Below are 27,434 nucleotides of genomic sequence, written 5' to 3'. Positions count from 1 at the left end.
AATCCAAGTGCAGTTGAAACAGCAGTATTTCCTTACTGAATGTAGTCATTATTCAGACCTCAGGTGTGTATTTATGACAAAGGCCATAAACACCGTACTCTTTTTTTGTAGGTTTTAATTTGTTTTCTGTTTCTTTCTTCAGCATCCTTTCCTGCTATTGTATACTTACTGTAGGTTTTTGTTCATTCATTTCATGTTTTCTTCATTGAATGTTATTATTATTTACATCATTATTTACATTATAACCACTATTTATTTATTTTACTATTGCTTTGCCAATACTGTACTGTACTGAACTGAACTGAATTGAATTGAATTGAGAGAGAGAGAGAGTGGGACACTCACCACTAATTTGTTGGTGATCTTGGCAGACACAAAGCCAAAGGCCAGAATGAACAGACAGGGGTGCTTCTGAAAGAGCTGTCCAGAGGACTTGTAGTAGATGAGGGACGCCAGTGTGATCACTGTTCCTATGTGGAAGCCTGGAGACAACACACTGGTTCCCTGCAGGGTGAAGAACAAATGAGCTAAACTGACAACAGCACAGCTATCTTTCAAAGCAACAGGTGCAGCTCTACATTAGCAGTGGATTTTCTCTTTTCCTTATGAACCTTGGAGAAATCTGAGTTTGTAGGTATACTCACTGCGATTGTGGAGCCATTCTTGCCCACACCCCCTCCAAAAATAACCCGAAAGTAGTTGGTACAGGAGAAGATGGCCCCCAGAACTGTAAGTATGGCAGGGATTATCTTAATGGGCATCTGAACTACCGGGAGCTGAAAGAGAAGCAAGGAAGATTATTTACATCAATCTACATTCACTCGAAAATCTGACAAAGTTATATTATAAATGTTGTAAATTAACCATATATATAGTTTTGTTTTCAACTATAAACTTGTAAACTTTTGTTGTGCACTGAGCTTATAGCAGTATGTCAATTCTATCCTTCAACCATCACACAGAAACTGCAAGGACCAGGAGGACAAATGTGAACAGAAATAACTACAGCAAAAAGACATGCATTAGATTAAACAGAGAAAAAAAGAGTCACACCATAACATTTTAAGTACATTAGATTTCTTGTGTATTCCTCAGAGCACAAACATTAATCAATAACTTAATTCATGGTTTAAGGCAAACTGAGAGAGGAATGTATCAAATACTTGACTGAATTACTGTGCAACTGATAATAGCACAGATGAAAGTCTGGAGTCTGAATGTTTGCTCACTTCAACTACTTCCTTCACTTATTAACGCTGTTAGATTATGGTTATTCATTCTTCCTCGTTTCAGTTTACAAACAATTCTGTGGCTGATTTTGGCTCTTTGTCTGTGCATCAGGTAAGCCAACATTTTTCAGTATTGTGTATAAGGCCTAGAAATACCTTTCTAATCATGGTTATGTTACATGGCTATGTTTATTTGACAAAGATTACTGACATACTTCACTTTATGATTATTAAATGTACAGATTTAAATTAAGCAAGTTCATTCTGTTCATGTAGATAGCACTGAATTAGCAAATTATTTTGCTTCCTTGATCTGCAGTAGGCACCCATAATCCACTTTAATACATTATAGATAATCCCATTTAATCCCATTAAAATGATCAGAATCAGCAGCCAAGTTCTTGAAGCATTACCGGAGACTGCCAGAAAGCGGTTCCTCCCACGGCGCCAAGCAGATACATGACTATTATGAAGATCTGAACTTCAGTCACATCAATACTGAGAGGCAAAGACAGAGAGCAGACTAATGAATCAACAAGGCATGATCAATGTGGAGATTCACACAAAACACCAACCCTTCTGATATTAAAATCTCTTGGGACAAATGTCAGATTTATTCCTACAGCTTTGTCTTTGGGCTGAACTACTGACACGACAGCATGACGGGCATGATTGTACACGACATAGAAAGATTGTGCAGTGCAAACTGCCAGGGAGGAATCTGTGGGAGGGTGTGTTCTGTAGAGGAGTTCCGTGATAAAAACGAGCACACGGACGCAGGGGGAGATGCAGAGCCGTCAGTGCACTTACATGCCAAAGCGCAGTGTGCCGGAGACGTAGGTCTGCCAGTGGGCGCAGTAAAACATGAACATGCCCGCGAAACAGCAGAAGAACATCCACCCGGGATGGGTGCCTAGCTGCACGGCAATGCACGTGCCCAACACCACAAACACTAGGAGGGAGAGAGACAGTGGCATAAAGAACAAGAGAGGAGGAGAGACAGTGGAAAGAGTTTAAGCTTATTTTACAGTAATGACAGATGTCTTGGGAATGAGGAAGTGTATGATAACCCAGAGCCAAGACAATAGCACTTTAAGCACAGTCAGACATTTTCCCAAGTGCAGCCAAGCACTGCAGAACCCCCAGGAGGACAAAGAGGACACAATCACCGGTGGAGAGCGAGTCACAGCCATGGTCGAAAAGCTCCCCCAGTGGCGTGCTGCTGTTGGTGCGCCTCGCCTGCTTCCCGTCGATGGCGTCCAGAGACTGGTAAATGAAGAGACCCACAGCACAGGAAAAGTACACCCACGTGGGAGCCTGAGGGACAACAACAACAACAACAACAACAAGGAGGTTTGTTTTTCTGCACTGTGAAAGCCGTCCCATTTTTCCCCCCATTGGGCTCAGAGAGTAGTTTAGGCAGCATCATCATCTGGTTCAAATAAGACCTTTTGTTGTACTTCCTGTTCCTGTTAGCATTGAGTAAATGTTGCTCATGAGGAGAGAGAGAGACAGGGGTTTCACTGCTATAGGGGAATGCTATCTTAAGACAGCATACACGTAAGCTTTTTCTCATCACACAGAAAGTGCGTTGCCTGTGTGATTGGAGCCAAGCTGATTGGCTGATTTTCAAACTCACACACATCGCAAGTTAGCGACAAATCTCTGAAGGCATTAGCACCTTCAGATACCACAGGCTGAAGGTAAAAGTTGCAGAGATTGTGAAGATGGAACAGATAAACCAGGGACAGATAGAAGGGGAAGGGTCAGATAGAGCAGGGACAGAACGATAGGGGCAAACATAGGAGTTCTAGAAGCAGCTTTCTCTAGGATGGGGTGGGGTAGAAACAGAAAAGGAAGGATCTGAATGGGCCGTGGGCAGGTTGCATGTAATATTCATCAGGAGTGCCAGACTTTTCAAGGTTTCATTGTAGATTACATGTTGACATTGAGGGATACCTAAAGAAGGAGCGCATGATCACACACACACCTTATGCACTTCACTAAATGACCTTAGACAAACATGAGCCCATCAAAAAGGCTTACATCTATAAGTTTTATACTAAATAATCCCATCCTTTACACCGAGAGTTTCAGCCAATAAAACCCTCCACTGATCACATTGCACATCATTATAAATCAATTTTATCGAAAGGATCACCACAACTATTCTGAATTCAAAGCCATGTTGTCTTCTCTCTTCCCTCTGCTGAGCAAAGCCTACACCATGGTTCTGTTTTAAGACAGTTGGGAGCATCTAGACAAACTAACTGTTAGGCAAATGACAACCTTATCTCTGTCCATGACAACGTGGTATAACCCAAGCCAGAAACCTTTTGCATTACGGTGATACTGATGCTGACTTGTGTCGCAGGCTCTTGTCAACATACCTGCTCAGAGGCAGTGGGGCAGTAGTAGACCAGTACCAAGGTGGTAAGGATGTTGGTGGCAAGGCCCACAATGGTGATGAGGTTGGGGGCGATCCATGTGGGCACACGGGCCACCAGGCCCTCCCAGTATGGCTGCATGCTGGGCTCCAACAGGGAGTGGCCTGCGCTGCTGTAGCGGTGCCCCTCCAAGCGCTTCAGCTGTTGACGCGAGAGGTGCCCAGCTGGCAGGTCCAACATTCGGTTCAGCACAGACACCCCAGCCGGGGCACCGGAGCCCGAGTCACTGCTGGAGCCTCCGTCAGAGTCTGTGGGGGCCTCAGCCCTGCCCCGGCGGGTGCGCTTACCGGCACTGCCACTCATTTTGAAGGGTTATGAGCAGCTTGATGATGTGACGTACACTGTTGCTACAGATGCCTCCACCTTGCCCTGATAGTGACCACTGAAGGAGCACTCCACTGATTATGGGGTGGAGGTGAGGAGAGACAGAGAGAAAGAGAGATGGTTTGTGAAAAGGGAACACTTGACAATGGAAACACACAAACGTGATCATATTTGCAGGCAATCAACAACGTCGGCTGCATATCTTAGGAGAGGCTTACAATACAATATTGTCTGCTGTAAGCAGGACAATAGGGGCCTGTGTCGTGTAATGGCACAACACACCGGCCCGGCTGAAATAATCACTGCTGTTAGCCGAGCATTTTGAGAAGACCTGATCTACTAAAACACACGGCTTCTATTTCTCGTCGCTCTGAACAATGAATAACGCAAAGGTGTCTACGAGTTATCTGACCAACTAGCTAGATGCATTAAATTTCGAGAAAGTGGCGAAGAAGGGTGAAGAAACCACCCTTTGACAGATAGCTTCTAAGCTCACTAACGTTTCTCTAACTTAGTTCGCGTCATCTTCCTCTGCAGTTTCCAGCTATGAACTTACTCGCATAAAACAATCTTAACCCATACGAACTAAATTAAAAAAGACAAATGTTTGCATTATGACAGAGAAATTACCACAGGTTCAAGGTATATGTTGCTAGCTAGAGCAATCTGATCGCTTAGCAATCTCTGTCACTGTTGCTAGCAGTATGACATTATTTTACCTTTCCGATTCCTCCGACACGTCAGGCAACCTCGGAGTGTTTCACAAAATAGATAACCTACATGAACACGAAGGAGATATATGTTAAGAGTCGACGCGTCGCTTCGGTCGCACACAGATGGCCCAGAGCACCCTCATTCAACAGCCCAGGGCAGAACGTAATTCATGACACGGAGGCAGGCAGGCAGGGAGGAATGCTGCATGGGCAGGTCTGTTGATGTGTTATGCCCTAACAGGAAGTGTGTTAATCGTTTAAGGAGAGACGATTGCTGCCCTCTAGTGACCAGCACTTGTAATCAGTAGCATTTATCCTTATTTGGGAAAATGGAAAGACTACTGTCTACCCTTCCTTTCTTTTATCTTTCTCCCTTTGCATACCTTTTCAGATGTGCCAAGTCATTTTGAGTAATTTGTTCTCCATGTGTAATGTAACCCCCCACACACACACACACACACAAGTGAGTTGCAAGGGGAAACAAAATGTACCAATTCCAATTGTACATGAATTGAATCATGCAACACATGATTCAAACAAAGTACAGCAGGCAGCACATGGCCATGCATGCCTATGTCAAAAGTCAAGGCAAAGAAAAGCATATTTTGATTAAGAATTCAGAATTAAGACAGCTGGACATTTGTTAGGTCGTATATAAATATTTAGAAAATGTTACGTAAGTTTTCAAAACCGACACAGTACTTGAACGAAAATGTTAACTTCGTACTTGCAACCTGGCGTATGCGTATGGTATGACCCAGGAAGTAATCTTGTCATTAACCGGGCATTTTACGTCATTATGTACTGAAACGATTGAGGTCGAGTCCAGAGGTAAGCAAACAAAAAGTCATCTCCTCATATTTACGTGTTGAACAACTTTGTTCTCATAGATATTTCTTTTAATGTGCTTGAGTTATAAAGAAGTAGATAGTAATGTATTTTGTGTTGATAACATGTTGACTATGAACTTATCAACTGGCAACTCACTTGGCCAAATTTGGCTAGCAATGTAGTTTCAGAAGTAACGATAGCGAACGAGCTAGCTAGCTAGCGATAGCTAGGTTAGTTTCGGATACCAAGCAAGTCGGAAGCTAACATTGTCACCTATCCTAGGTTGTTTCTTAATAAAGGAAGTAGCTTTACGAACGTTAAGTGCTTTAGAATGTCAGGAATTAAACTGGGCCTAGGAGATATGCGAACTTTCAGAAAGAACTGTATTGTAAACTTTAAAATAAACACTTACTCAAGAGTTCATTTTAGTTAGTGCGATGACGGCTGGGGGTTTAAGTAGCTACCATTAGCAATGGAATTGACCAAGTAGCTAACTGGCTAAATCTGATAGCTTTCTAGTTAGCCAGCTGCACTAGACCATAGCTAGAGGCTTGTCATGAAGTAAGCTTAGTGTCTGTATTGTTTCAACAAGTTGTTGTGACTACATTGTTGTTGGTGATGTGTGTAAGATTAATCAGAGAAGAGTCGATAAGTATAATTCGATGATTGTTCAGTGGTCAGGTAGAAAGTGATACTTGACGTGGTTAAACATTTGACAAGGTGACAAGCAACGTTAGATCAGCAGCTAGCATACCATTGCCAACCAACTAACGATACATAGGGGTACATGTTTAACCAGTGTGTTTGGTTGGAAACTGCAGCAGAGCTGCACATTCATAAAGCTGAAGCACAGTAACCCTCTCTTTGGAATCCAGTTTGCCCCCCACTGCTCTTATGTCTAGTATAAACGTAAATCGGTTGAAATGGAAGGTGACACTTTTATTAGTACCGTGTACAGCTCCCATCCCAGGCATGAGTAAATCAAGGTTAATCCGTAAAATAATCCCTCCTAACGCAAAATATAGCAACCGCAGTCTGTTGTTGCTCGCCTGGTTCATGAAATCGCGTTTCAGCAGAGTGGTGGAACTGGTTGTTGACATTGTTATGAAATTGTTGTCATGCTTAACTTACTTCCAATGTTTTATCTCCTGTACTGTACTTCCTCACCTCTATTTCGGTTTCATGTAGCATGGTTATTTGTGATGTATAGCCTAGACTTAAATAAGTGTTCTCCATACATTGATTATAGTACTGTTTGACAAAGATTACAGTAACGTCTGGCAGGGAAACGCCAATGACTTGTGGAATTAAATTTATGCTTAGAATGGTTTACTTGAGTAACTCTGTCTTTATGTATTGCCTTTGGTGTTTTTGTCACTGTGTCACACGATCGATTGAGAGTCAAGCAGGTTGATCTCCAATTTAAGGCCTGTGAAACCTGCATCCTAGTATTGCATAATTCACCTAGGCTATATGAAAAAAGGCCAATTGATGTGGTGATATATGGGACAACATTTTGAGCAATGTTGCTGGGCAACCACATAACCAGTGGTCTTCCATGTGGTCTGATTGGATGATAATGACAATTTGCCTGCTGAAGTTCTGCAGAACTGTTTTTGTCAATATTAATGGGAAACATGCCTGAACAACAATACTCAATAACATTGCTCAAAAAGTTGCCTTGTGTATCAGCTTTAGTGATACAAAACAGTAGTATGTTTTAGGCTATTCTTTTTCTTGTTTGTCAAGCAATTATATTATGCTTAGCACCTTATCATGGTCCATGCATCATGTGGTCAGACCTTTGTAATCACTTCACATGCTCTTTACATTTTTACATTTCTGTGAGTGAGTTTTATGTATGTGAGATATATATGTGTGTATGTGTGTTTGTTGTGTTATGGTTGTATAAGCTACTAGATGCCTAAAATTTCTATCTATCTATCTATCTATCTATCTATCTATCTATCTATACTACACACACACTCTCACCATCCATACTTTTAAGACATAGCAATCAGTTGACAGTGATCTCCCCCACCCCCCTTTACAGCCTGTTCATGAGCCCTCTCTGGTCTCCCTTCCATAGTGACCATAACCATGGCAATGACGGGCCAGTCGTCCTTCACCACCATGAGTAATCATACCAAGGAGCGCGTCACCATGGCAAAGGTGACGCTGGAGAACTTCTATAGCAATCTGATCGCCCAACACGAGGAGCGGGAGATGAGGTGAGCGCTGCACTGCAGGCAGCTGGTGTTAAATGTATTCTCTCACCACCCCTGGGTGTGAGATGTGGCGCAGGTACACAAACACTGGACAGACACACGCCACATCATATTTTGAATAGGTAGTACTGGCAGCAGGACTAGAATGGGATGTAGAATCTTTGCTTGGCCAGTTATAAGAGTCCTCACATATCATTTGTGGCTAAATAATTGATTACTATGATCAGTTGCATGAAAACTACTCAATTCTCTCATTTAGGCAACAAAAGCTTGAGAAGGTCATGGATCAGGAAGGACTGATTGATGAAGAGGTGAGTTATTTGGATGTTAAGTCTAAGCCCTGAAAAGCTATCTCTTGTCATGTACACACTCATACCGTTACTTTCCCATGTTGAACTTGTAGCAGCATGTGTGTGATGTTGTTTTCTCTCGTCATCTATCACCTACTGTCTCCAACTCCACTGTGTAATGTCGTGTGTAGCGGGATGTGAGGAGGAATCTCTGTACAGACCTGTGAAAATTAATTTCTTTCAAGGTGACAGTAAACTAACTAACTTCCTGTGCAGAAGCGAATCCGGCGTTCCCAGCATGCCCGCAAAGAGACAGAGTTCCTTCGGCTCAAAAGGACACGCCTCGGACTTGAAGACTTTGAGTCACTGAAAGTAATTGGCCGGGGAGCCTTTGGTGAGGTAAGATCTTCAGGTGTTTTCAGTCTGCCACATGACGCTCTTCCTACTGTATATTTATAATAAAACATTACATTTACATTTTTACATTTACATAATTGTTTTCAAATACTTTATGTACTTCTTTCCACCTCAATAGGTGCGTCTGGTTCAGAAGAAAGACACAGGGCATGTCTATGCCATGAAGATCCTTCGCAAGGCAGACATGTTGGAGAAGGAACAGGTAAGGGCCAAACTCTACACCCGTACAAACCCCAAATCTCATTCACACATGCAGGGCCTAGCGGACACTCTAGATTGGAATGCCACTTAGGAGATCGTGCACACCCAGTAGTCATGAGAATTGTATAAAAATAATAACGCCTTATTTATAGAGCACTTTTCAAACTCAGGATGCAGCTCAGAGTGCAGTGACGGTCCTTTTTAAAAATGAGAATAACAGACCAACACCCACATACTAATTTTGTGTGTGTTTGTGTGGGGTCATGCAGGTGGGACACATCCGAGCAGAGAGGGATATCCTGGTGGAGGCAGACAGCCAGTGGGTGGTGAAGATGTTCTATAGCTTCCAGGATAAGATGAACCTCTACCTCATCATGGAGTTCTTACCAGGAGGTACAGTATATTTATATTATTTATGCATTGATTTATGCATATGTTTTGATGTAAAGTAGGGATCAAGAAACCTTTTTAGCTGGGAGAGCCATAAATGCCAAACTATGTTTTGATTTTTTTTTATAGACTCATAGGTAGTTTGATGCGTCTACTTTTAATGTTAGGCCTACCGTTTTGCTGTTATTCTGTACAAGGTAGAAATTATGACACTATTTAAAAAAAAATACTCCTATGATCTATATCCATCAAAAACAGCAAGACTTTACTTGTGTAATGTGTCACCTTCAGCATACTTCAATATTACGCTGATTTGAGAAATGCTTAAGGTCTAAGGTGAGAGAAAACTACCTCCATATGTGTCCCATGCATGGAGATGGAATTGTCTAACTGTAGGCTGCATTCCACTGGAGCTTTTCCCATGGTTTTTATACTCCTGATGTAAAGTGTGTTTGTGTGTGTGTGTGTGTGTGTGTGTGTGTGTGTTTGTGTGTGTGTGTGTGTGTGTGTGTAGGAGACATGATGACCCTGCTAATGAAGAAGGACACCCTCAGTGAGGAGGCCACTCAGTTCTACATAGGGGAGACGGTGCTGGCCATTGACTCCATCCACCAGCTGGGTTTCATCCATAGAGACATTAAACCAGACAACCTGCTGCTCGACTCCAGAGTAAGTGAACGTCCTATGCACTCTAAAACACCGCACTCTCCCTCCTTTTTGTACGATGGGTGTGTTTTCCAAAAGTTGCAATACTCAAAAATGATAAATATGGTCGCACTTCAGCCATCAGTGTCTGACTTCTTTATGCGCTTCCCTGTTGTAGGGATGTCCCTTTAATTCCATTAAAAGTGTATTTACATATAAATTCTTAAGAAACTAAAATTGTATTAGATTTCATTCTCCAGATGTTATGCATCTCTGTTTCACACATGATCTATAGACCTTCACATATGTTATTCATTTTCATGTAATGCTGGACAACCTCTAAGCAACATGTTTTTAATGTTCAAATCATGCATTGTACTGTTTACCGGAGCATAGTCAACTCCCTCAGTGGATACCCATGTAGAGTTACAGTGGCGTTCTGCAACTTAAGACGGTTAATAAGTTCTGTTTGTGTGATGCAGGGCCACGTCAAGCTGTCGGACTTTGGGCTGTGCACTGGTCTGAAAAAAGCTCACCGCACAGAATTCTACAGAAACCTCAGTCATAGCCTCCCTAGTGACTTCAGTAAGTGTGCGTACACACACTTTCTTACAACGCATTCTGTTTTGGGATCAAAAGTGTGTTGTTTGTGGTGAAAGTGAGAGATCGTGTGTGCAATATAGGTGAGCCCCAATGACCTCTGAGTGGAGACGTTGCGGGTGAAGTTGGGAAAGAGTGAAGCTTGCTGCTACTAGGGGTTTGTTAACAGCAGTGGCTTTTTGGGGATGTTGTGAATTGGATGGGTTCAGGGCTTACACGTGTGTGCAATGGTCACTGACGTGTGTGTGTGTGTGTGTGTGTGCGCACGCTTCTCTCCTGGTAGCTTTCCAGAACATGAACTCCAAGCGGAAAGCCGAAACGTGGAAACGAAATCGGAGACAGCTGGTGAGACTTCTTCCACCATCCAGCACAGGCACACATATGGATAGAACACACCCGCACCGGCCTCCTAAACACATGCTAGACAGAGGTCATCTTTTTAAACACAATCAGCCATGTTTGGACATGGTGATCTCTGTGCTTTGAAGTCTGAAATGGAAAGATGAACCTGACAGGTCCCATGTGGAGTGTGGACACACTTGTCTCTACTTTGCTGAGACAAACTCAGCCAGTGATACTCTCTAACCTGTCAGGTTAAAGATTAGCTTGTCATCAGGACTAGAGGACGACCGAAAAATGACTAGTCTGTTGTTCAGTAATCCATCTCTGGATACATTTTTTTTTTTTTTTTTTTTATTATTATTTCTCTCACTGTCATGTCTCTTCCTTGATGTACGGCTGTTGTTATAGGCCTTTTCTACTGTGGGGACCCCTGACTATATTGCCCCAGAGGTGTTCATGCAGAATGGCTACAACAAGCTGTGTGACTGGTGGAGTCTTGGGGTGATCATGTACGAGATGCTGATTGGTGAGTTAAAGCACTCTATTGTACGGTATGTGTTGATGGCTGGTCTGTTATGGTCTTGTTTAGGCTTTGTTTCGGTTGTTCAGTTTTAGACCATGTTTAGAGGATATGTTTTGATGAATGCAAGGAACTGGTCAGACTCCAGGCCATTCATGCTTGTGGACAGTCATTTACAGTGTCTTGTGTGTTATTAGACATGCTAATTTGTGTGTGTGTGTGTGTGTGTGTGTAGGCTACCCTCCCTTCTGCTCTGAGACTCCTCAGGAGACTTACAGAAAGGTGATGAACTGGCGGGAGACGCTTGTATTCCCACCAGAGGTGCCCATCTCGGAGAAGGCTAAAGACCTCATCCTCAGGTATTGTGCTCTCATTCTCTCCACTCCCCATCTGCTCGAACACGAGCCATTTGCACTGTGAAGCATCCTGAAAACCTCACCCAACAGCCTCAATACTTTTATTGACCAGGGCCACAGCCAAGATCTTTCAAATAGCAAGGTCAAAAGATGCCATGCTCTCCTTTTGAGAAGTCAGATTGTATCTGCAAGTGCAACTATGTGTCATGTTGCTGGCTGTGTTAATGCAGGGATGTTTTGGCTGGGATATGTCTTGTCAGCTGTATGTTCACCTAATAAATAAAACAAACCTGAAGAAAAAATAAAACAGGGCCATGGTGACCTCAGTCCTCGGTTGTAGATACGAGAATGGTTACGTCATTACATTTGCATGTGAAATGTCCACTTTTGTTGCTGAATATGAACTTAGTCTCTCTCTCTGTTCTCTGGTGTAGGTTCTGCTGTGAACCAGAAATCCGCATCGGCACCACTGGAGTGGAGGAGATCAAGACCAATGCTTTCTTTGAAGGAGTGGACTACGACCACATCAGGTACCACACACACACACTCTCTCACACACACACACACACACACACACACACACACACACACACACACACACACACACTAGCCTCATACTGCTGTCACTTTGAGAGGTGCTGTGATCAGGACTGATGCTTGGAACTGTGTCCTTAGGGAAAGACCTGCTGCCATTCCTATTGAGATCAAGAGCATTGATGACACCTCCAACTTCGATGAGTTCCCTGAGTCGGATATCCTTCAACCAACAGGTACTTAATAATAATACTAATAATGATTTATCTGTTGCCATTGCTTTATTAAGACGATTTATACCATTGCTTCATTTTTGTTTGGGCTAGTCGGTCAAGAGAGTATATGGTTATATTGAGGAGCTTGTAGGCAGTCGTGTTGGTTGGTGTTGGTTGCATGTTGCCTGGGATGAAATGACCTGACATGATTTTTGTTTTGTTTCTTGTAGTGGTGACCACCAACCACAGCGAGGCGGACCTGAAGAATAAGGACTGGGTCTTCATCAACTACACATACAAGCGCTTCGAGGGCCTGACGGCTCGTGGGGCCATTCCCTCCTACATGAAGAGCAGCAAGAGATAGCCCTCCTCACTCCTCAAGTCCCCTCACTCTGCAGAGGACTCTTTCCTGAGGACTGTTCGCTGCAGTCTTCTGGGTTTTGACTCTTTCCTCTACGCGTTCCTTGTCCTCCTCCTTTTTAAGGGATTTTTAAACGTTTTAATCTTGCTTTTTAAAAAACAAAACGAACAAACAAAAAAAACAGACTCACTCGAAAGGTCGCAACCTTTGCCGGCTAGGCCTCTGCTTCCATAGGAAGGGAAACGGGAAGGTTATCTGTTATGGTCTCTCTTCCTTCTTTCCCTTCCTCTGATCCACTTGATTGTCAGGACTTCTGGTGGCCTGCCTCTCCCACTCCTGCTCTGGCGGGATGACCCTGATGTCCGAAGCTCACTCACGCAGAGGTGCTCTCCTCCTGCCGTCTCAGGGCTTCCACCTGCCTCTAGCACCTCCCTCCCTCCCCTATACCTCTATCCCTCCATTTTTTCTCTCCCCTCTCTACTTTACCTCTATCCCTCTATTCCTCCTCTCCCCTCTCCACTTTACCTCTATCCCTCCTCTCTATCCCTTTCTGTCTACGCTGCCCTTCTCCATCTCCATATCTTAACTCTTTCTCCTCACGTTCCTTTCACACCTTGTGCGAGTGTTCGGGCTGTTGTAGTGTCACGTGTGCCTCACTCTCACTAAGGGCTACTCTCTCCGTCTCTCTCTCGTCTCTCTCTCCCTCTCTCTCTCTCTCTCTCTCTCTCTCTCTCTCTCTCTCTCTCTCTCTCTCTCTCTGTCTCTCTGTCTCTATATCTCTCTCTCCCTATCTCTATCTTTCTTTATTCCTTGTTAAACAAAACAAATGTCTAGACACTGGAGCCTTTCTGAATGAGCTGGACCTATGTAACTCCCTAAAGGAGGATGAGCTGGACGTGAGCTTCTCTTGACCTTTTCAGCTTTGAATAGCAGCAGACGGGTATAAGGGCGGTGTGAGAGCCGCACCCTAACCACGCTCCACTCACATTCAACCAAAGACCTGGAGGACAGAGACAGTTTCAGGACCAGCAGCTGACTGTCTGTCTTTCTGTCTCTCTCTCTTTCTCTGTTTTTCTGTCTGTCAGTCTCTACATCACTCCTTTGTCATTCCTGTGTCTGAGTGCCGTCTCTTTTTTAGCGGGTTTTTCCTCAGACTCTGCAGCATTCCACAACCTGTGGCACGCGTGTGCACATAGTCGTGCTTTGACACAACTCCATATGTAACCTCAACTTAACCCATTTCACAGGGAACACTGGCTGTCAACACTTGAGACTTTTCCATCTGCTCTTGCCACTCCTGCAAGTCAAGTACATTTGTCAAAGTACTTTAGATGTGTCCAAGGGCGCCCTCTTCAGGCCTCTGTGAATGCAGCCATTAAGTGCATGGAATGGCCATGTAGTTGTGACTGAGTACTGTGATTCTCGAAACTGCTTTACTCATTTTGTCGAGGCTTTCTGAAACTTTTTGAAAGTTGTAAAAACCCAGTGACTTATAACTGGAAGCTGTTGGAAATGAATTATGTTTTGAGGTCAGACAAGCATACACAAAGTTTGACATCTAGATGTGGGTCTTTCTGTCCAGAATGCAGACACAATTTCTGTACCGCAAACTATGTATGTATTATTTAAGTGCAACTTAATTCTCAACTGCAAACACTGGTTAAGAGTCGCTAATTATGTACAGGAAAAGAGGTAGGGCTTGTGGTTTGAGACGTGCTCATTTGAATGTAGATGACCAGACACTGGAGTCCTATGGACTTTTGTCTCCTGTCCTGTCTTATATGGAGATGATCTGCTGTCTGTCTGATCTGGGATTTGACCTTTGACTCTAGATCACTTCAGCTCTCAGTACCGTTCCTCTTCTCTCCAGCGCAATAAGTCTCTTATCTGTATTGAATGCTATGATTGCTAAGTAGTTAGAGTAGCATAGATAAGCATATCACAATAACCCTGAGATGCTGTTTGTTTGAGGAGAGGACGCCTTGAGTCTAGATCTGCCGTGAGTTTGTCCTTCGATGCTGTTATGTTCCGGAATGTAAAATCAGGACCAATCGGCGGGTCGTGTGTGCAGAGCAGAGCATGTGGCGGGGTTTTTTGTGTTTTGTGTGTAAATATGTGCACAGGAGCATGTGTTGTGATCTGTTTGAAAAAAACAAACAGGGAGTGTGTGTGTGTGTGTGATGTATGAGCTGCGCAGCTCTTAGGGGCGGGGCTTCTGCAGGTTAGGATTCCGCCACTGATGCATGCTGGGTAGAGGCTGATTTGTAAAGCAAATCACTTCTGGGGAAAGTTTTTAAAAAATTGTTTTCTTTTTTTTTTTTTTTTTAATTATGCTGCTTGAGTAGATTTTTTTTTTGCGTGATTGTTTGCGAGTGCCGAAGCTCGTATGCATTAGCTGTTAATATTGATGAGGATTTTGGGGATTTAAGTTGGGACACTGTTAATCAGAACCCTCCTCACACCGAGTGTCATCAGACTTTCCGCTGACTCACAGAAGGGACACAGACACCGTCAACCAGCCAGCACTGTGCAGAGTTACTCATTTTAAACCGTACATACTCACTCAGCTGGGATAACACTGTGCCACGTTTACTCATACTGGGCTTCCCTGACACTGCTGCCTTATTACCTTTGTTAACTTGCTCAACACTGTGCTGACTTAAACTCCCTGATTCTGTACAGCATTAAACACCACCATCACCTGCATTAAAAACTGTAAACCACCAGCGCTGGAATGAACCTGGAGTGATCCAACCAGCCCAGCATTAGACACACTGAAATCACCAGCACTGCATTAAGGTCTGCGCTCTCAGCACAGCACGAAGCATGTTGCACAACCAGACGTTCTGCTGTATTCAGCGTTGCATAGTGGGCTGCCTCACGGCAGTGGGCAGTGTGGGTTTGCTCTGGTGAGTGCTGGCTTGTTACACAGCTGTTTTGTGTCGAGCTCCTCCTAGTGTATAGGAGGCGTTTATCAACTGTGGGTCTGAACCTGAACGCCCAGTGGTCTTTCATTGGTGCCCAGGATTTCTCAGGATGCAGGAGGTCTGTGTGTTATGCACTGTGTTACTGGCGTTTTGGTGAATGGTCGTGTAATACAGCCTGCCGGTAAGTCCACTCAGAATGGACTGATGCTGGTAGGCTGGATGCGAGTGAAATGACTTGCCTGTTTGGAGGTGGGGGAAAGTTATTTGCCCAACTGGGTGTTTGTGTGTGGTGATGGATCACTGAATGGCTAATACTCAAATTATGCACTTTTTTCAGGTAGAGAGTAGAGTTATTGGTGATGTATAAAAAAAAAAATTGCCTTTTTCTGCCCTTTTTCTTCATTGATTGCTGGTAAAGGTGTAGTTATAAACCAGTTAATGTACAGCGGTGAGACAATGAGCATGTATGTAGAAAGCTGCTTAGGCTGTTGGAGGCTTTTGCAATTGTTACTGGATGTGTAATGTTGCTTTTGGGTTCTTGCCCTTCCTTGTTTGAGCACCTTTCTGTGGATGGTTAACAGTTTGTTTTTGTGTGTGCTGCTGACCAGTTAAAAGCAATAAAGCACCTCATGACATGAAACCCAACCAAACTTGTCCTGTCCTTGCTGTTCTTCATCCATTCGATTGTATACATTTTAAAAAGTCTCAGCGATGGGTCGGTGAGTGATGTTATAGTTACCTACTTGGGGGTAGCTGTGGTGCAAGTGGCAGCACCGTACCACCTTTGGGTCTCAGTGCCGATGGACACCCAGATTCAGTTCCGACCTATCGACATAAAGCCCAAAATATTTACTTTTAAAAGCTACTTCTGTATGAGTTGTTGTTCATGTAAATCATATCCTTGAATGAAGTCTAATTTCAATATCTTTGACTAAATTGAGTTTTAAAGCAAAAAATGTATTGTGATCCAGGAACCACGACTGACTTTGGAAGCAATCTCAGTGAAATTACATCATTGAATGCAGTAAGTGACCACTCGCAATGCCTTCACAGACCACGGGGAGGCGTCTGAATACTGATTTCAAACACCTACTTTAAAGTACTGTATGATGTAATGGCAATCCATATGTAGCAGTCACGTGTTCTATATTAAAAGGAAGAAATGCTGAGCAAGGTGCAAGGTAAGCAACTCAACAGCACTTCAGTTTGATGTATAAGAAGTGAGAACGCTGATGTCTCATGATGGCGGCTGCAGGTCCATGGAAAAAAGGTTTGAAAAGGGGGAAATCGCAAATACTCATCCATCAGTTCTGGAGCAAGGCAAAGAGAATCGGTTGTATTACTGTATTTGGATTTAATTGTTTGTTTGTTTGACACATCTACAGTAGAGTTTGATTTTCTGTGTCTGTGATGACCATAGTTTGGGAGAGTCCATTGCGTGTTAGATAGTCCCATATAACTGAAAGTGGCCCTGGACCGATCTGCTCTTCAAAATCTTTGCAGGTGATATGTCCGTGCTGGCGGCCGCTCTGCTTTGTGGGTCTGGTCATGGGGCCTGCTGGCCCATTCCTGTAGGTCTCCCAGAGGAACAGCAACAGGAGGAGCACCGCCACGGCTGCGGTGACTGTGAGGCTGATCATGAGCGGGTTCTTCACACCGCTGCTGGACAGCACCGACGTCTGGCTACCGTTGGTCGAGACTGAGACCTCGTCCCATTTCTCCAGAGCACTGGTGAAGTCCAGGCGGAGCAGCTCTGGTGGCATGACCTTGAGGCCATAGTAGGTGCGCTTCAGGCGGCGGTGGGTTTTGTCAAGCACATCGCAGCAGTATGTGCCTGCGTGTTGCTCCTGCAGTGGGTCTAGCTTGAGCTGCGACAACTGGGGCACTGCTAGACGCGAGAATAGCGAGCTGTCTGTAGTGATTATGCCGCGAGCAAACCGCCAGGACACAATGAAGGCGAAACGGCCCATGGCTCCCATCACCTCTCCCAGGCAGTCCAGCTCGACGCGCCCCCCTGCTGGGACGGTAAGTGTCTTCATGCCGCACTGCCAGGTGTCCAGGCACTTCACCTGGCGCTGATAACACTGCCCCCCGCCACTCACTGGGCACAGCTCCTGAACACGGATGCCCAGTCCGCAGGTGGTGCTGCAGGGGGAGCTGTGTTTGACAGTCATTGAGCTAAGGGACTCCAGCTCCTCCAAGTCCCCTCTGTTTGGAGACGCGCCACAGAGATGACCACAGAGGAGTCCTGTCCACAGTGCCAACTTCCACATGTTCAATTCTGTGTCTAGACTTCTGATACAACGACCAAGGGTGGTTGTACAGAGTGTAGAGCTAAACCATGTCATGATACTTCACCACAGGTGGCCCAAAACATGAAAGGGGTGAAACTGAAATTCCATTGAGGCTACATTGTTGCATCACAGCATTCCAGGGTTACTTCCAGAGTTACAAGTTTAAACTCCAGCTGTTAGACATGGGGTCCATTTAATAGGCCTATTTTTTTCTGGAATACAAATTAAGCTTAGCTCCACAGAGTATGCTACCTGCTGAGTCCCCCTGATAGACCCAAAAACCGTCTATCCTTGTGCACACAGTGGTTACGTCTTCAAAACACTAGTGGGCGTCGTTGAGCTTTTACAAGGCCACAGATGTATCCTACCACGTCTTCCCAATAAATAAAGTCAAATTATTAGTGCACACTGCATAACAAACAGTATTCACACAATCAATATTTCGTACCCGTTGCCTCCTCTCTTCATACAAATTTGATTAAGTTTTCGCACTCTATTAACTGATGTTATTGACAAACAAAACAAAAAGCTGGCCGCCAAGGGTCGTGGAAGGGGAGTTCATCCACTGTCCAAGCATCCTCCATGAGTAGCCTAAGCCTCGCCTCAGCTGCTGAAGAGGGTGCTCCACTAGAGGCGGCATGGCCTGAGCAGGCGTGGTACACTATCGTCTACTGCGATGAGCTGAACGGATGTCATGCTATCTGATGCTTCACAAGCCTGTCAGGTGCGATATCCGTGATGCGTGCGCGAACACCCAGTCTGACTTGAAAGTCACAATTTAACTGGCAGATGCTATTAAAGTAATACAGACACATTGCCCCATTACATGCAAAGTTATCTAGAAGTGAATCATCTCATTGTTGTGAAATGTTAAGCAAAACCAATAAGGGTGGGTTGAGGCCGTTCAGTGGTGTTATCGTTTTCTGCCAACTGTGTGTGCTCAACCTGAGTAAACAGGATGTGATCGATCATAAGAAAGCAGCATGCCCGCTGCTCCTCTCGGTTTGAGCACAACCAAAGACGAGAAACAGTGCAGGAAACCTTTGCCCCATTTTTTTAAACCACCAAAGCAGCACCATTCTCAGCTTATCGTGCTTTCCGTACGCCTTCAAGCGCCGTGGTTTAACAGCACACCAACCAACCGCATGGTATCTCATGGTACCTGTGTTGCCCATGTCCAACTCACCAACCGTTGCCTTCCTGTTTATGTAGACCTTTCTGCAGAACAGGAAAAATGACATGGATATTAATTGCGCATAAGTGGAAATTGCATAACCAGAGAATAAAGAAAAGAGCATTTTTTGCAACAGAACAGTTTTTGCAGTAAAAAGGTCTTATCTTGTATTCGTAAATGCGTGAGATGTAGGCTAATTGTTTACACAAAAGTGAAAACATCAAAACAGTCGTCTGATTTGGCGGAGACAGAAACCAACTGTTCCCTCATAATTTGTTACGCAAATTGATGAGGAGCGTAACTTGCAGACGGTCCCTGCTGTGTGGCACCGCTGTTTTCGCCTAATGCACGCTTCAGTTCTGTGTTGCCTGCAGCGCGTGAGCACACAAGTTTTTGACCGCCTGTTAATCACTACGGAACTCGCTGTATAGATTACATCACCGGGAGAACTTACGAACCACTTATATATTTTACATTCTTATGACTGCCTCGCCAGACGGAGATTCGGGCCATTGGAGATAAGATTTTCACCTTAGAACAACTTTATCTAAAGACAGTTCTTTCTAAGGAAACTCTTCAGAATTAACGGTGGACATAGGAGGTTGATGAATGGACTTTTGTGCAAAGAGGTTGACAGAGTGGTCGTCGTAATTGTTGTACACGGTGTGTGATGCTCTTGAAAAATTGATTCCACGTTTGGTAGACCACAGTTTATACTAAACGCTTCCCTTTAGGACATCACCAGTCAACGATGCGTAGCCAGCTCCTGGCGAGATGGATTAGTTAGTCGGCGTGGTTCTCTCAAAGTTGTATGCGTTGGATATCCTCATCACTGTATTAGGATTAGTTTCTGAGAGATAACAGAAAAATGGAGGAAGAGGACAGCCCGCAAGAAAACGGGATTCAGAATCCCAGGGACTCAGACCGCCAACTAAGGTTGCGAGTTTGTGTTCTAAATGAGATTTTGAACACCGAGAGGGATTACGTGCGCACACTTGTTTTTCTCCAGTCGGTAAGTTTCATATAATAGCCCTTTGTATTTCATCACATCACACATTAGTTAAAAGGCAGCTTCCCAAAATGTTATCTCTTACACGAAACAATGTTTCCAATTGGAGTAGACTATGAAGTTGCTTTAGGATACTGAAAGGTTTTGACAAGAGGGCAACCGAAATTGTCTTGCAGGGTATGACCTCTTCCAATTTTAGGTAGGCTACTCTCTCATTACAATGCCAAATTGTGGTACTGAAACTGAACTGAATATTGATTTGATGGTAAAACACCCGTTTACCCTGTTGCAGAGTGCTACCTAGTTGATGGACAGTAGGCTGTCGTAGCTATAGTCTATAATGTAAAGGTGGACTCGTTTGACTCAATGTTATTGAGACAAGGGCGAGTCTGCCTGTCGAGGTCAAGCTTTCCACTGCTGCTTTATGGTGCTATATTAATTAGGGAACTTATGGCGGTGTTTTTTTCTGACCAGTTCTTCTCGACTGCAACGTTAGCTTGTGAAATGTGAAATGTCTATTGCAGTGGTGACAAACTTCACAACGGACCCGTGTGTGGATAATGTTTTAAATGCTCAGATACGCCTCACTCTGTAATCCACGACTCCGAATTGCCTGGTGTTATAAGCTTCCCATATCTTTAGCTAACAAGGCCTTTGTTGTTCACACAATAAGTGTCAAGTGGTCTGAACAGCATAACGATACAACATCAATCATTTCTTTGAAGGCAAAAGTCATGGACCTCTCGTGGCGCGAAGCCGTAGCCGATATTTGCATAGATAACTTGACCAAATTCAATTAACAGACCCACTATCAATGAGATCAGTCAGTGAGCCATAAGACTTTTGCAAAGTATTCTCTACGTCTAACCAAATACCTTATTTTATACTTCAGACATTGCGATTCTCTTGGAGAAAAGAGAAAGAAATTCTGAAAAGTCTGACCCTTGCTTGTGGGACTTGAACCGATTTCTGAATTCTAATGTTTTTTTTTGGTGAATGATAGCGGACCCAATGAATCTACCATTGTGAAGGAACCAGCACCCCGCCCCCTACAATTCCCCTCAGTTATGAAGACTTGGCACACACCTTGCCCACTGCCACTAGCAAAATGTAAATTATCTTGTTAGCTGTGACTTTCTTTAATTGTTTGAGTTCATGTCGTATGTCGCACCCCAGACATGTAGTTTAATGCCAAACAAAAACATGACTTAAATTCATAGACTGTAAAAAATAGTTTAAATTCCATCAATCAGTTCTGGTCTCAAGCCCGTAATCACATCCTACGCGTGTAAGCTCTACGGCTGAACGGGAGAACCCACTTTTGCGTAGGCCTAGTGATTCATTCAGATTCGGTTCTTCTCGTACCTCATAAACAGTGGTGACTACGAGAAATTGGACCCATAGTGACAACATGCCATGCCCAACTTACACGAGATAAAGTTAGCAGGTCTTATGTCAATAAGCAGGTGGTATGGTAACATTTTGTTTTTTCGCGTAAGATTTACACATACCATGTTGAAATCTCGAGCAGAAAACCCGGACTGCACAGATGTTGTCTGCATACTATGCATTACGAATTTTACTGAGGCAGAATGCGTTTGGAAGCACCTGTTGGAAGATGACCCCACTGCCATAGTGACCTCATCCCCTGACTCCCCATGTAGCATGTCTGCATGTCCGCATGTCTGTGGCCATCAAGCAGCCTTTGTTTTTATTATGGTCATTATGGAATTAACTGAACACCTTTGCCTCTTTACAATAGCACAGCTGAATTATGAAACACTAATGACTTTTTTTTGTGTGTGTTCACAATTGACAATTGTGTGAACTTGCACTAAAGACTGAGGAAATCCTTAGGGACCCCTATAAACCCCTGTCTGACCAGAGCTAAGCCTTAACTCGGTGAAGGACTTGCCTTTCCTCTTTGGTGTGGGGAGACCCCCTTATTACCCCCTTCCTCCGTCACCTTTCCCAGCCAGCTGGTGTTGACTGCCATGAGGCAGCTGCTTCCCTGCTACAGAGGATGGCTGCTCAAAACAGGAAGGCCTGGCCCCCTGACCCCATTCAGACCTGGGGCGGATGGAGGATGTCCACCTGGAGCTTCCTGTGTGCTGGGAGCCTGGCTGTGGTGTCTCTCAGGCCTGAGGAGCCTGGTGTGTGTGTGTGTGTGTGTGTGTTGGGTTACGCTGTATAAATAGCTTTGCTAAGGCTCCAGACTCCTGCTCCTCTGCTTTTAAACTCCACGTAACCTTTGGCCTAAAGCCGCCTCGCCTCCTGTACGTATAGCAGTGGGGTTTGAGGCGAGAGGTTCCAGGAAGCCGTGAGCAGGATGCTGCAACCACATATTTAAAGCCACTGGGTTTTTATGTGAGACTCCTCAGGGACAAAAGCATGAGGTGCTGTAATGCTCTCATCACAGGTGCACTTGAGCAATTTTTAGTTGCATTTTAATGGTGTCCTGTAGGAAGCTCATCTCCAGTGAAACAAGTGTTTACTTCCCTTCCCTTTACGTCTCCCGTGGAAAGGCTAGCCAGTGATAAAGAGGTCAGTTTGGCCTTCAGCTCTGATGCTGGAGGATGGAAACTATCGTCCAATTCCTGAGACCCCAATGTCTTATTCCGCCTCACACTACTGATTTGCAGTCTGATGCTGACTGTGAACAGTTAGCACCAGTACACGGGACTGAGGACAGCAGGAGTTAAGGTCAGCAGGGGACTAGTAGCAGGGGCCAGATCGGGTTTCTGCCATGGGTGCAGCAGCAGGCTCATGTGTGGGCACCAGTCTGGGGTCAAGCCCCCCCTGTGCGTACGCCGCCCACCTCCACCCGGCACCCGCCAGCCACCACCCCACCAGAAGAAAGGCTGCCATTGGCATCAGCTTAGCCCAATGTCATGTGCATTTCTAAGCCTTGTTCTGAGGCACAGGTCGGCACAAAGAATGCCAAGAATCCACTGAGCGTGTCTGAACCACGGCAGCGCATGCACACACACCTCACCCTTTGTGGCCAGCCGCGCTCGTTGCGTTTCATCTCAAATACTCGGGCGACTGTTCCAACAGGGGTGGGTGAGTACCGGGTCGCAAGCGCGCGGAGTGCTTACTCTGTACACTGATGCTATCTCGGGCTGCGCTTGGCCTGGCCGCACCCACTTTTTGCCTCTGCTGTATGTGCTGACCTGGAGGTACGTTAGACCACACGAGAGGGAGCACCACCTTTTCTTCAGATTCTGTGAACTGAGATTGATAAAGCAGACACCTCTCAGCACCCCAGACTTCGCCTTGATGCAAAGATTAAAACGAGAAGTGTGAAACATCAGGGTGTGTGTGTCTGTGTGGTTAAGTGTGGCGGTTTGGTTGCTTTGGGAGTGACATATGTCTCTCCCCCACCCCCCACATTATGTTACTATGTGAGAATAAAGTGGACTCTATAAATATAAGCATAAATTAAGTTGATGCTGTCGTCAACTTCATTTATAGTTTTATACTTTCTACTAATTTCAGTCTCAGAGTGAAATGTCTGTTGACATTCTTCTCCATAATTGGTGAACGTGAAAAATGGTGTGTGGTCATGTTTTGCCCTCTTACCCTTTTTGCTTTAACAGTGGTAGTTTTGGGATGTTACCTGGGGGTGACATAAAGACTTGGGGTTATGTTCTGTGTTTATGTGTGTCTGGCATTCTTCTTTTATGATGTTCAATTCGATGCCTCTATCTCTGTATGCAAGTGAGCTGTAATAAGACTGTATGAAATATCACGCATGTTCAGACAGCCATAGGTGTGCCAGTCTTTAAAGTGCTGGAATGTAGATGGTGTGTTACTCCACAGAAAGGTTAGGCAGAGAGAGAGAAACAGTCATGTGGAACTCCAGTCCAGTCAAGTCCAGCCAAGAGGAGAGGAGAGGTTCCTATGTCACTCCACAGTGACATTTGCATAGTTTTAGGACAATGGACTTAAGTGGAGGATGTTCCGATATTTGTTTCTATTAGTGCTGTTGACTTTGCCGTGTTTGTATTAGTGGCTCCAAACTTCAGACCAAATCACAGAAGACAAGCCTAAATCCAGCCAAATCACTGCGCCAGTATCAGATTTCCCCCTCACAATGACTACCAAGCTCTCCTGGGAAAGCAAGGGCTCCGTGGATTGGCTGTGGTCCACAGGCTTGACTGGCCACTCTGAGCTCCCATGTCCACACCACCGTGCCCACAGTGACACAGCACACGGTCCCACGGGCAGACCTCAGCCATGAGTCTGGCCCAGTGTGCTGGACGAACCCTGGTAACTGATATCCGTGCTATCTTTGGGACGATGCCCGAACGCCTCGCACCAACCCACTGACCCCTCGGGCGCTGTGAGAGAGTGCCCAGAGAAAGTCCCAAAGAAATTCCCAAGCTTTTCCGAAAAGGGAATTACCCTATTGGTTTGGTTTGCGGACGGAAGTGTGAGCCACAAAGTGTGGATGAGCAAACAGGGCTCGTGGGGAGGAAACCTACGCTTTCTTTGTGTAGGCTTGCTTGACACACTAATACATGCACTTTGTGCAAATTCTACAGCAGTGCATAAACCCCAGGCCCAGTGAGAACTCTGTGGAAGAACACACACAAACCTGACCTCTCTGTACCCTGCAGCTGGCCATAGAGAAATGGGGAGTGTTTTAAAAACAACTTGGGGAAGAGATCGCAAAGATTCTGTCATAAATCCTCAAATCATTACAGGAACTCCGCACAGTGACATCAGATTGACCAACAACCTTGTATGTCATGATAAATGTGTTTTGAATGAATGCATGATCATTGTGATGTCTCACTTTTCTTTCTTCATTGTGGTAATGTTGTGCAAATGTTGTGGTATTGATAAAGCACTAGAGACTGCACCTAAGGCAGTTACTGTTTGTGTGTGTGTGTGTGTATGTGTGTGTGCAGATGTGATGTCATCTTATCTCGCATCTACCGGTTGGTTGCTTAGGTTGTCTGCTGTCAACACTCACAGTCGCTACTCATCTGCTGCTTGTTAGTTTCCTGTTTGTGTTTGTTGTTGTCAGGGACATTCATGTAAAGAGATCATCCGTTTCTGAATTTATCTGCACCAGCGCTGGTGGTCGCACATCTATTAGTGTTTGTTTGTTATAGCTTCAGTGACATTCATTGTGATTTTTGTACTCAGACACGCAACAAATCAGCGTTAACAAGACATCTGGGAGTGTTTGGCTTCTCAGAGCCTGTCATGGTTTGCCAGGCTGAGGTAAACACTACAGTCAAGCTAACGTGGCTAACGTCTTTGAGATGGCTTTGCCTGGGGCTGTGAAACTGCTCCAACGGCACTGTAGCGTGCAGCATACTAAGAGTGTCAAGTGGAGATAGCTGTTGTCCCTGCACTGAAGGGCCGTCTGTTCTGCTTTTTGTCCTTTAAAAGCCTTTGCCCTCAGCTGATGTTTCTGATCAGGGATATCACATAATCTTTTCCTAATGACTATGGCAGAATCACCCCTACACACACACTCATACACCACACAGGCACACACACACACACACAAACAGTCGCACTCTGTGCTGGGTGGTGGGAAGGATGAGGATGGGTGACCTCATCTTGAGGAAGGGGATGGGTGGGTTTCTCCAAAACAAAGTGCAGAGTTTTGATAAAGAGCAGAACAGTGTGCAGTGTGTGGTTGTTCTCTCGCTCTCTCTCTCGCTCTGTATGGTTGTGTGTGTGTAGCATGTATGAATTCTGCGTGAGATTGCATTGTAGGATGTTTGTGTGTGTGTGAACTCTGCATCACAGTCTGTGTAAGTTGGCATTGTAGGATATTTATGTGTGTGTGTGTGTGTGTGTGTGTGTGTGTGTGTGTGTGCGTGTACAGTAAGGGCTGTGTTGAGCGTGTAGGGCCCGCTCTCTGGCCCGCTGGTGGGCAAAGCCACTGGCACCCATGGTTCATTACCCCACGGCCAATCACTCCTCCACGGCCACACTGGCCCCCTCCCTCCAGATGGCCCCTTCAGTCTGCTGCGCCACATGTCCTCTGTGCCCGCCGACCACTCACTCCTCTCGCACAAGTTTGCTTAAGGACATCTGTGTGCGTGTGTGTGTGTCACTGAGAACAACATGGTTCTGTTGCACTTTGTCTGTGAACATCCATGACTGTAGTTTATGGTGGATTTGGTTGCCCCCTCCTTCCAATTTTGACACATTTCTCAGCCAAACGCTTGCGATGCCAGCGAGGCCTCTGTTCTCAGGAGTGGCCTATTGAAGCTAGCTTGAGGCTAAGCTCTCTCTTCTACGCAAAACTATTGTCAGTACTTTCCAGCTAAGAGCAGGAAAGGTCAACACATCATAGAAGACAACCGACAGTCAGGGGAAACATGGCATGGCAGGAAACCGCTGAAATCTTTCTCTTTCGGTCTTTTGCACTCACTGACTTACTCATTCACAACCACCACGCACACACACACACGCACACACCCACGCACATGTGCACCTGTGCATGCTGGCACATCTTCTGACTTGCATCTACCATCTACTGATCTACAATGACACTGTGAAATATTTGTGTTTTTGTTCAACCTCCAGCTGTCTTTTTCTGTCCATTTTTGTGTTTTTGGTTATTGTTGTAGTCACAGCTGCAATGACCTTCACCTTGCCCTCACTGTGTATTACCACTAGAATGCTCCATTAAGTGCTGTGCTGTGCTGTGCTGTGCTGTGCTGTGCTGTGCTGTGCTGTGCTGTGCTGTGCTGTGCTGTGCTGTATAGAATCACAATGTGTGCTTCCGCATCACTCTCTGTCCTACCCAGTGCGGTGCCATTGGGTTGTTCTGGGCTGGGCGTTGTGCGCTCTCTCACACTCTGCATTGCCGCGTCTGGCACAGGCGTCCTCTGGGTGGGGGGTGGCAGTCCCTGCGTTTCCGTGGCGGAGGGCCGGTTTCCGTCCGCACTGGCAGCTCACGCAGCCGTGAACTCTGAGGGCCTTTAGAGCGGAAGTTAAGGACAAGAGCCCCGCTACTCAAAGGGGACTTTGTTGTTGTGGGCTGCAGTGGCTAAGGGGAGGAGGGGGCAGTGTGGGGATAAAGGGGAGAGCCTGGCATCCAGGCCTCATTGTAGCGCTGGGCCTTTTGTTCCCTTCCTCTGGGCTCTGGGCCTCCGCCACAAAGACGGGGGCTTCTCTCTCTCTCTCTCTCTCTCTTTCTTTCTTTCTTTCTTTCTTTCTTTCTTTCTGTTCTCCCTGTCCCCCTCTCCCTGTCTCCCTGTCTCTCTCTCTTTCTTTCTTTCTGTTCTCCCTGTCCCCCTCTCCCTGTCTCCCTGTCTCTCTCTCTCTCTCTCTCTCTCTCTCTCTCTCTGTCCATGTTTGTCTCTCTCTCTTTCTTTCTTTCTCTCTCTCTCTCTCTCTCTCTCTCTCTCTC

General features: G+C 45.2%; 4 protein-coding genes across 5 annotated transcripts in view; 2 read left to right on the top strand and 2 right to left on the bottom strand.

Moving 5' to 3' along the window:
- Positions 1-4,926, bottom strand: part of LOC125292774 (choline/ethanolaminephosphotransferase 1-like) — an 8,616-nt gene extending 3,690 nt beyond the window's left edge. The window contains exons 1-7 of the mRNA XM_048240184.1: positions 4,720-4,926; positions 3,620-4,074; positions 2,399-2,546; positions 2,040-2,181; positions 1,643-1,727; positions 645-776; positions 346-504 (exon numbers count right to left, since the gene is read on the bottom strand). Of these exons, the coding sequence (XP_048096141.1) occupies positions 346-504; positions 645-776; positions 1,643-1,727; positions 2,040-2,181; positions 2,399-2,546; positions 3,620-3,979 (1,026 nt within the window). The 5' untranslated portion in view covers positions 3,980-4,074; positions 4,720-4,926. The remainder of the gene's footprint in view (positions 1-345; positions 505-644; positions 777-1,642; positions 1,728-2,039; positions 2,182-2,398; positions 2,547-3,619; positions 4,075-4,719) is intronic.
- A 544-nt stretch (positions 4,927-5,470) lies between these two features.
- stk38a (serine/threonine kinase 38a) lies at positions 5,471-16,215 on the top strand. 2 transcript variants are annotated; one of them, XM_048240182.1, is made up of 14 exons: positions 5,471-5,544; positions 7,634-7,775; positions 8,032-8,083; positions 8,339-8,461; positions 8,598-8,681; positions 8,950-9,073; positions 9,585-9,739; positions 10,198-10,306; positions 10,599-10,660; positions 11,066-11,183; positions 11,413-11,536; positions 11,968-12,063; positions 12,209-12,303; positions 12,513-16,215. In XM_048240182.1, the coding sequence occupies exons 2-14, from the start codon at positions 7,645-7,647 to the stop codon at positions 12,644-12,646; spliced, it is 1,407 nt and encodes a 468-aa protein (XP_048096139.1). In that variant the 5' UTR covers positions 5,471-5,544; positions 7,634-7,644; the 3' UTR covers positions 12,647-16,215. The 2 variants fall into 2 exon arrangements, with proteins under 2 accessions (XP_048096139.1, XP_048096140.1); XM_048240183.1 differs by lacking the exon at positions 5,471-5,544 and having other exon boundaries at positions 5,553-7,775; positions 10,198-10,300.
- Positions 16,216-16,923: 708 nt separating this feature from the next.
- tmem81 (transmembrane protein 81) lies at positions 16,924-17,927 on the bottom strand. Its single transcript, XM_048241987.1, has one exon. It carries the CDS (start codon positions 17,916-17,918, stop codon positions 16,950-16,952), a length of 969 nt encoding a protein of 322 aa, XP_048097944.1. The 5' UTR covers positions 17,919-17,927; the 3' UTR covers positions 16,924-16,949.
- A 1,469-nt stretch (positions 17,928-19,396) lies between these two features.
- Positions 19,397-27,434, top strand: part of prex1 (phosphatidylinositol-3,4,5-trisphosphate-dependent Rac exchange factor 1) — a 66,228-nt gene continuing 58,190 nt past the window's right edge. The window contains exon 1 of the mRNA XM_048241033.1: positions 19,397-20,050. Coding sequence (XP_048096990.1) covers positions 19,907-20,050 — 144 coding nt within the window. The 5' untranslated portion in view covers positions 19,397-19,906. The remainder of the gene's footprint in view (positions 20,051-27,434) is intronic.

Source organism: Alosa alosa, chromosome 4 (genome assembly GCF_017589495.1).
Source record: "Alosa alosa isolate M-15738 ecotype Scorff River chromosome 4, AALO_Geno_1.1, whole genome shotgun sequence".
NCBI lineage: Eukaryota > Metazoa > Chordata > Actinopteri > Clupeiformes > Clupeidae > Alosa > Alosa alosa.
The sequence above is the reverse complement of the archived record's forward strand: the minus strand, read 5'-3'. Positions and strand labels throughout refer to the sequence as shown.

Bases quoted from the DNA above. Each gene is read 5' to 3' on its own strand.
- stk38a (XM_048240182.1), top strand. From the start codon at position 7,645: ATGGCAATGACGGGCCAGTCGTCCTTCACCACCATGAGTAATCATACC. The intron at 9,740-10,197 runs GTAAGTGAACGT...TGTGTGATGCAG, and splicing joins ACCTGCTGCTCGACTCCAGA to GGCCACGTCAAGCTGTCGGA. The intron at 10,307-10,598 runs GTGCGTACACAC...CTCTCCTGGTAG, and splicing joins CCCTAGTGACTTCAGTAAGT to CTTTCCAGAACATGAACTCC.
- tmem81 (XM_048241987.1), bottom strand. From the start codon at position 17,918: ATGACATGGTTTAGCTCTACACTCTGTACAACCACCCTTGGTCGTTGT.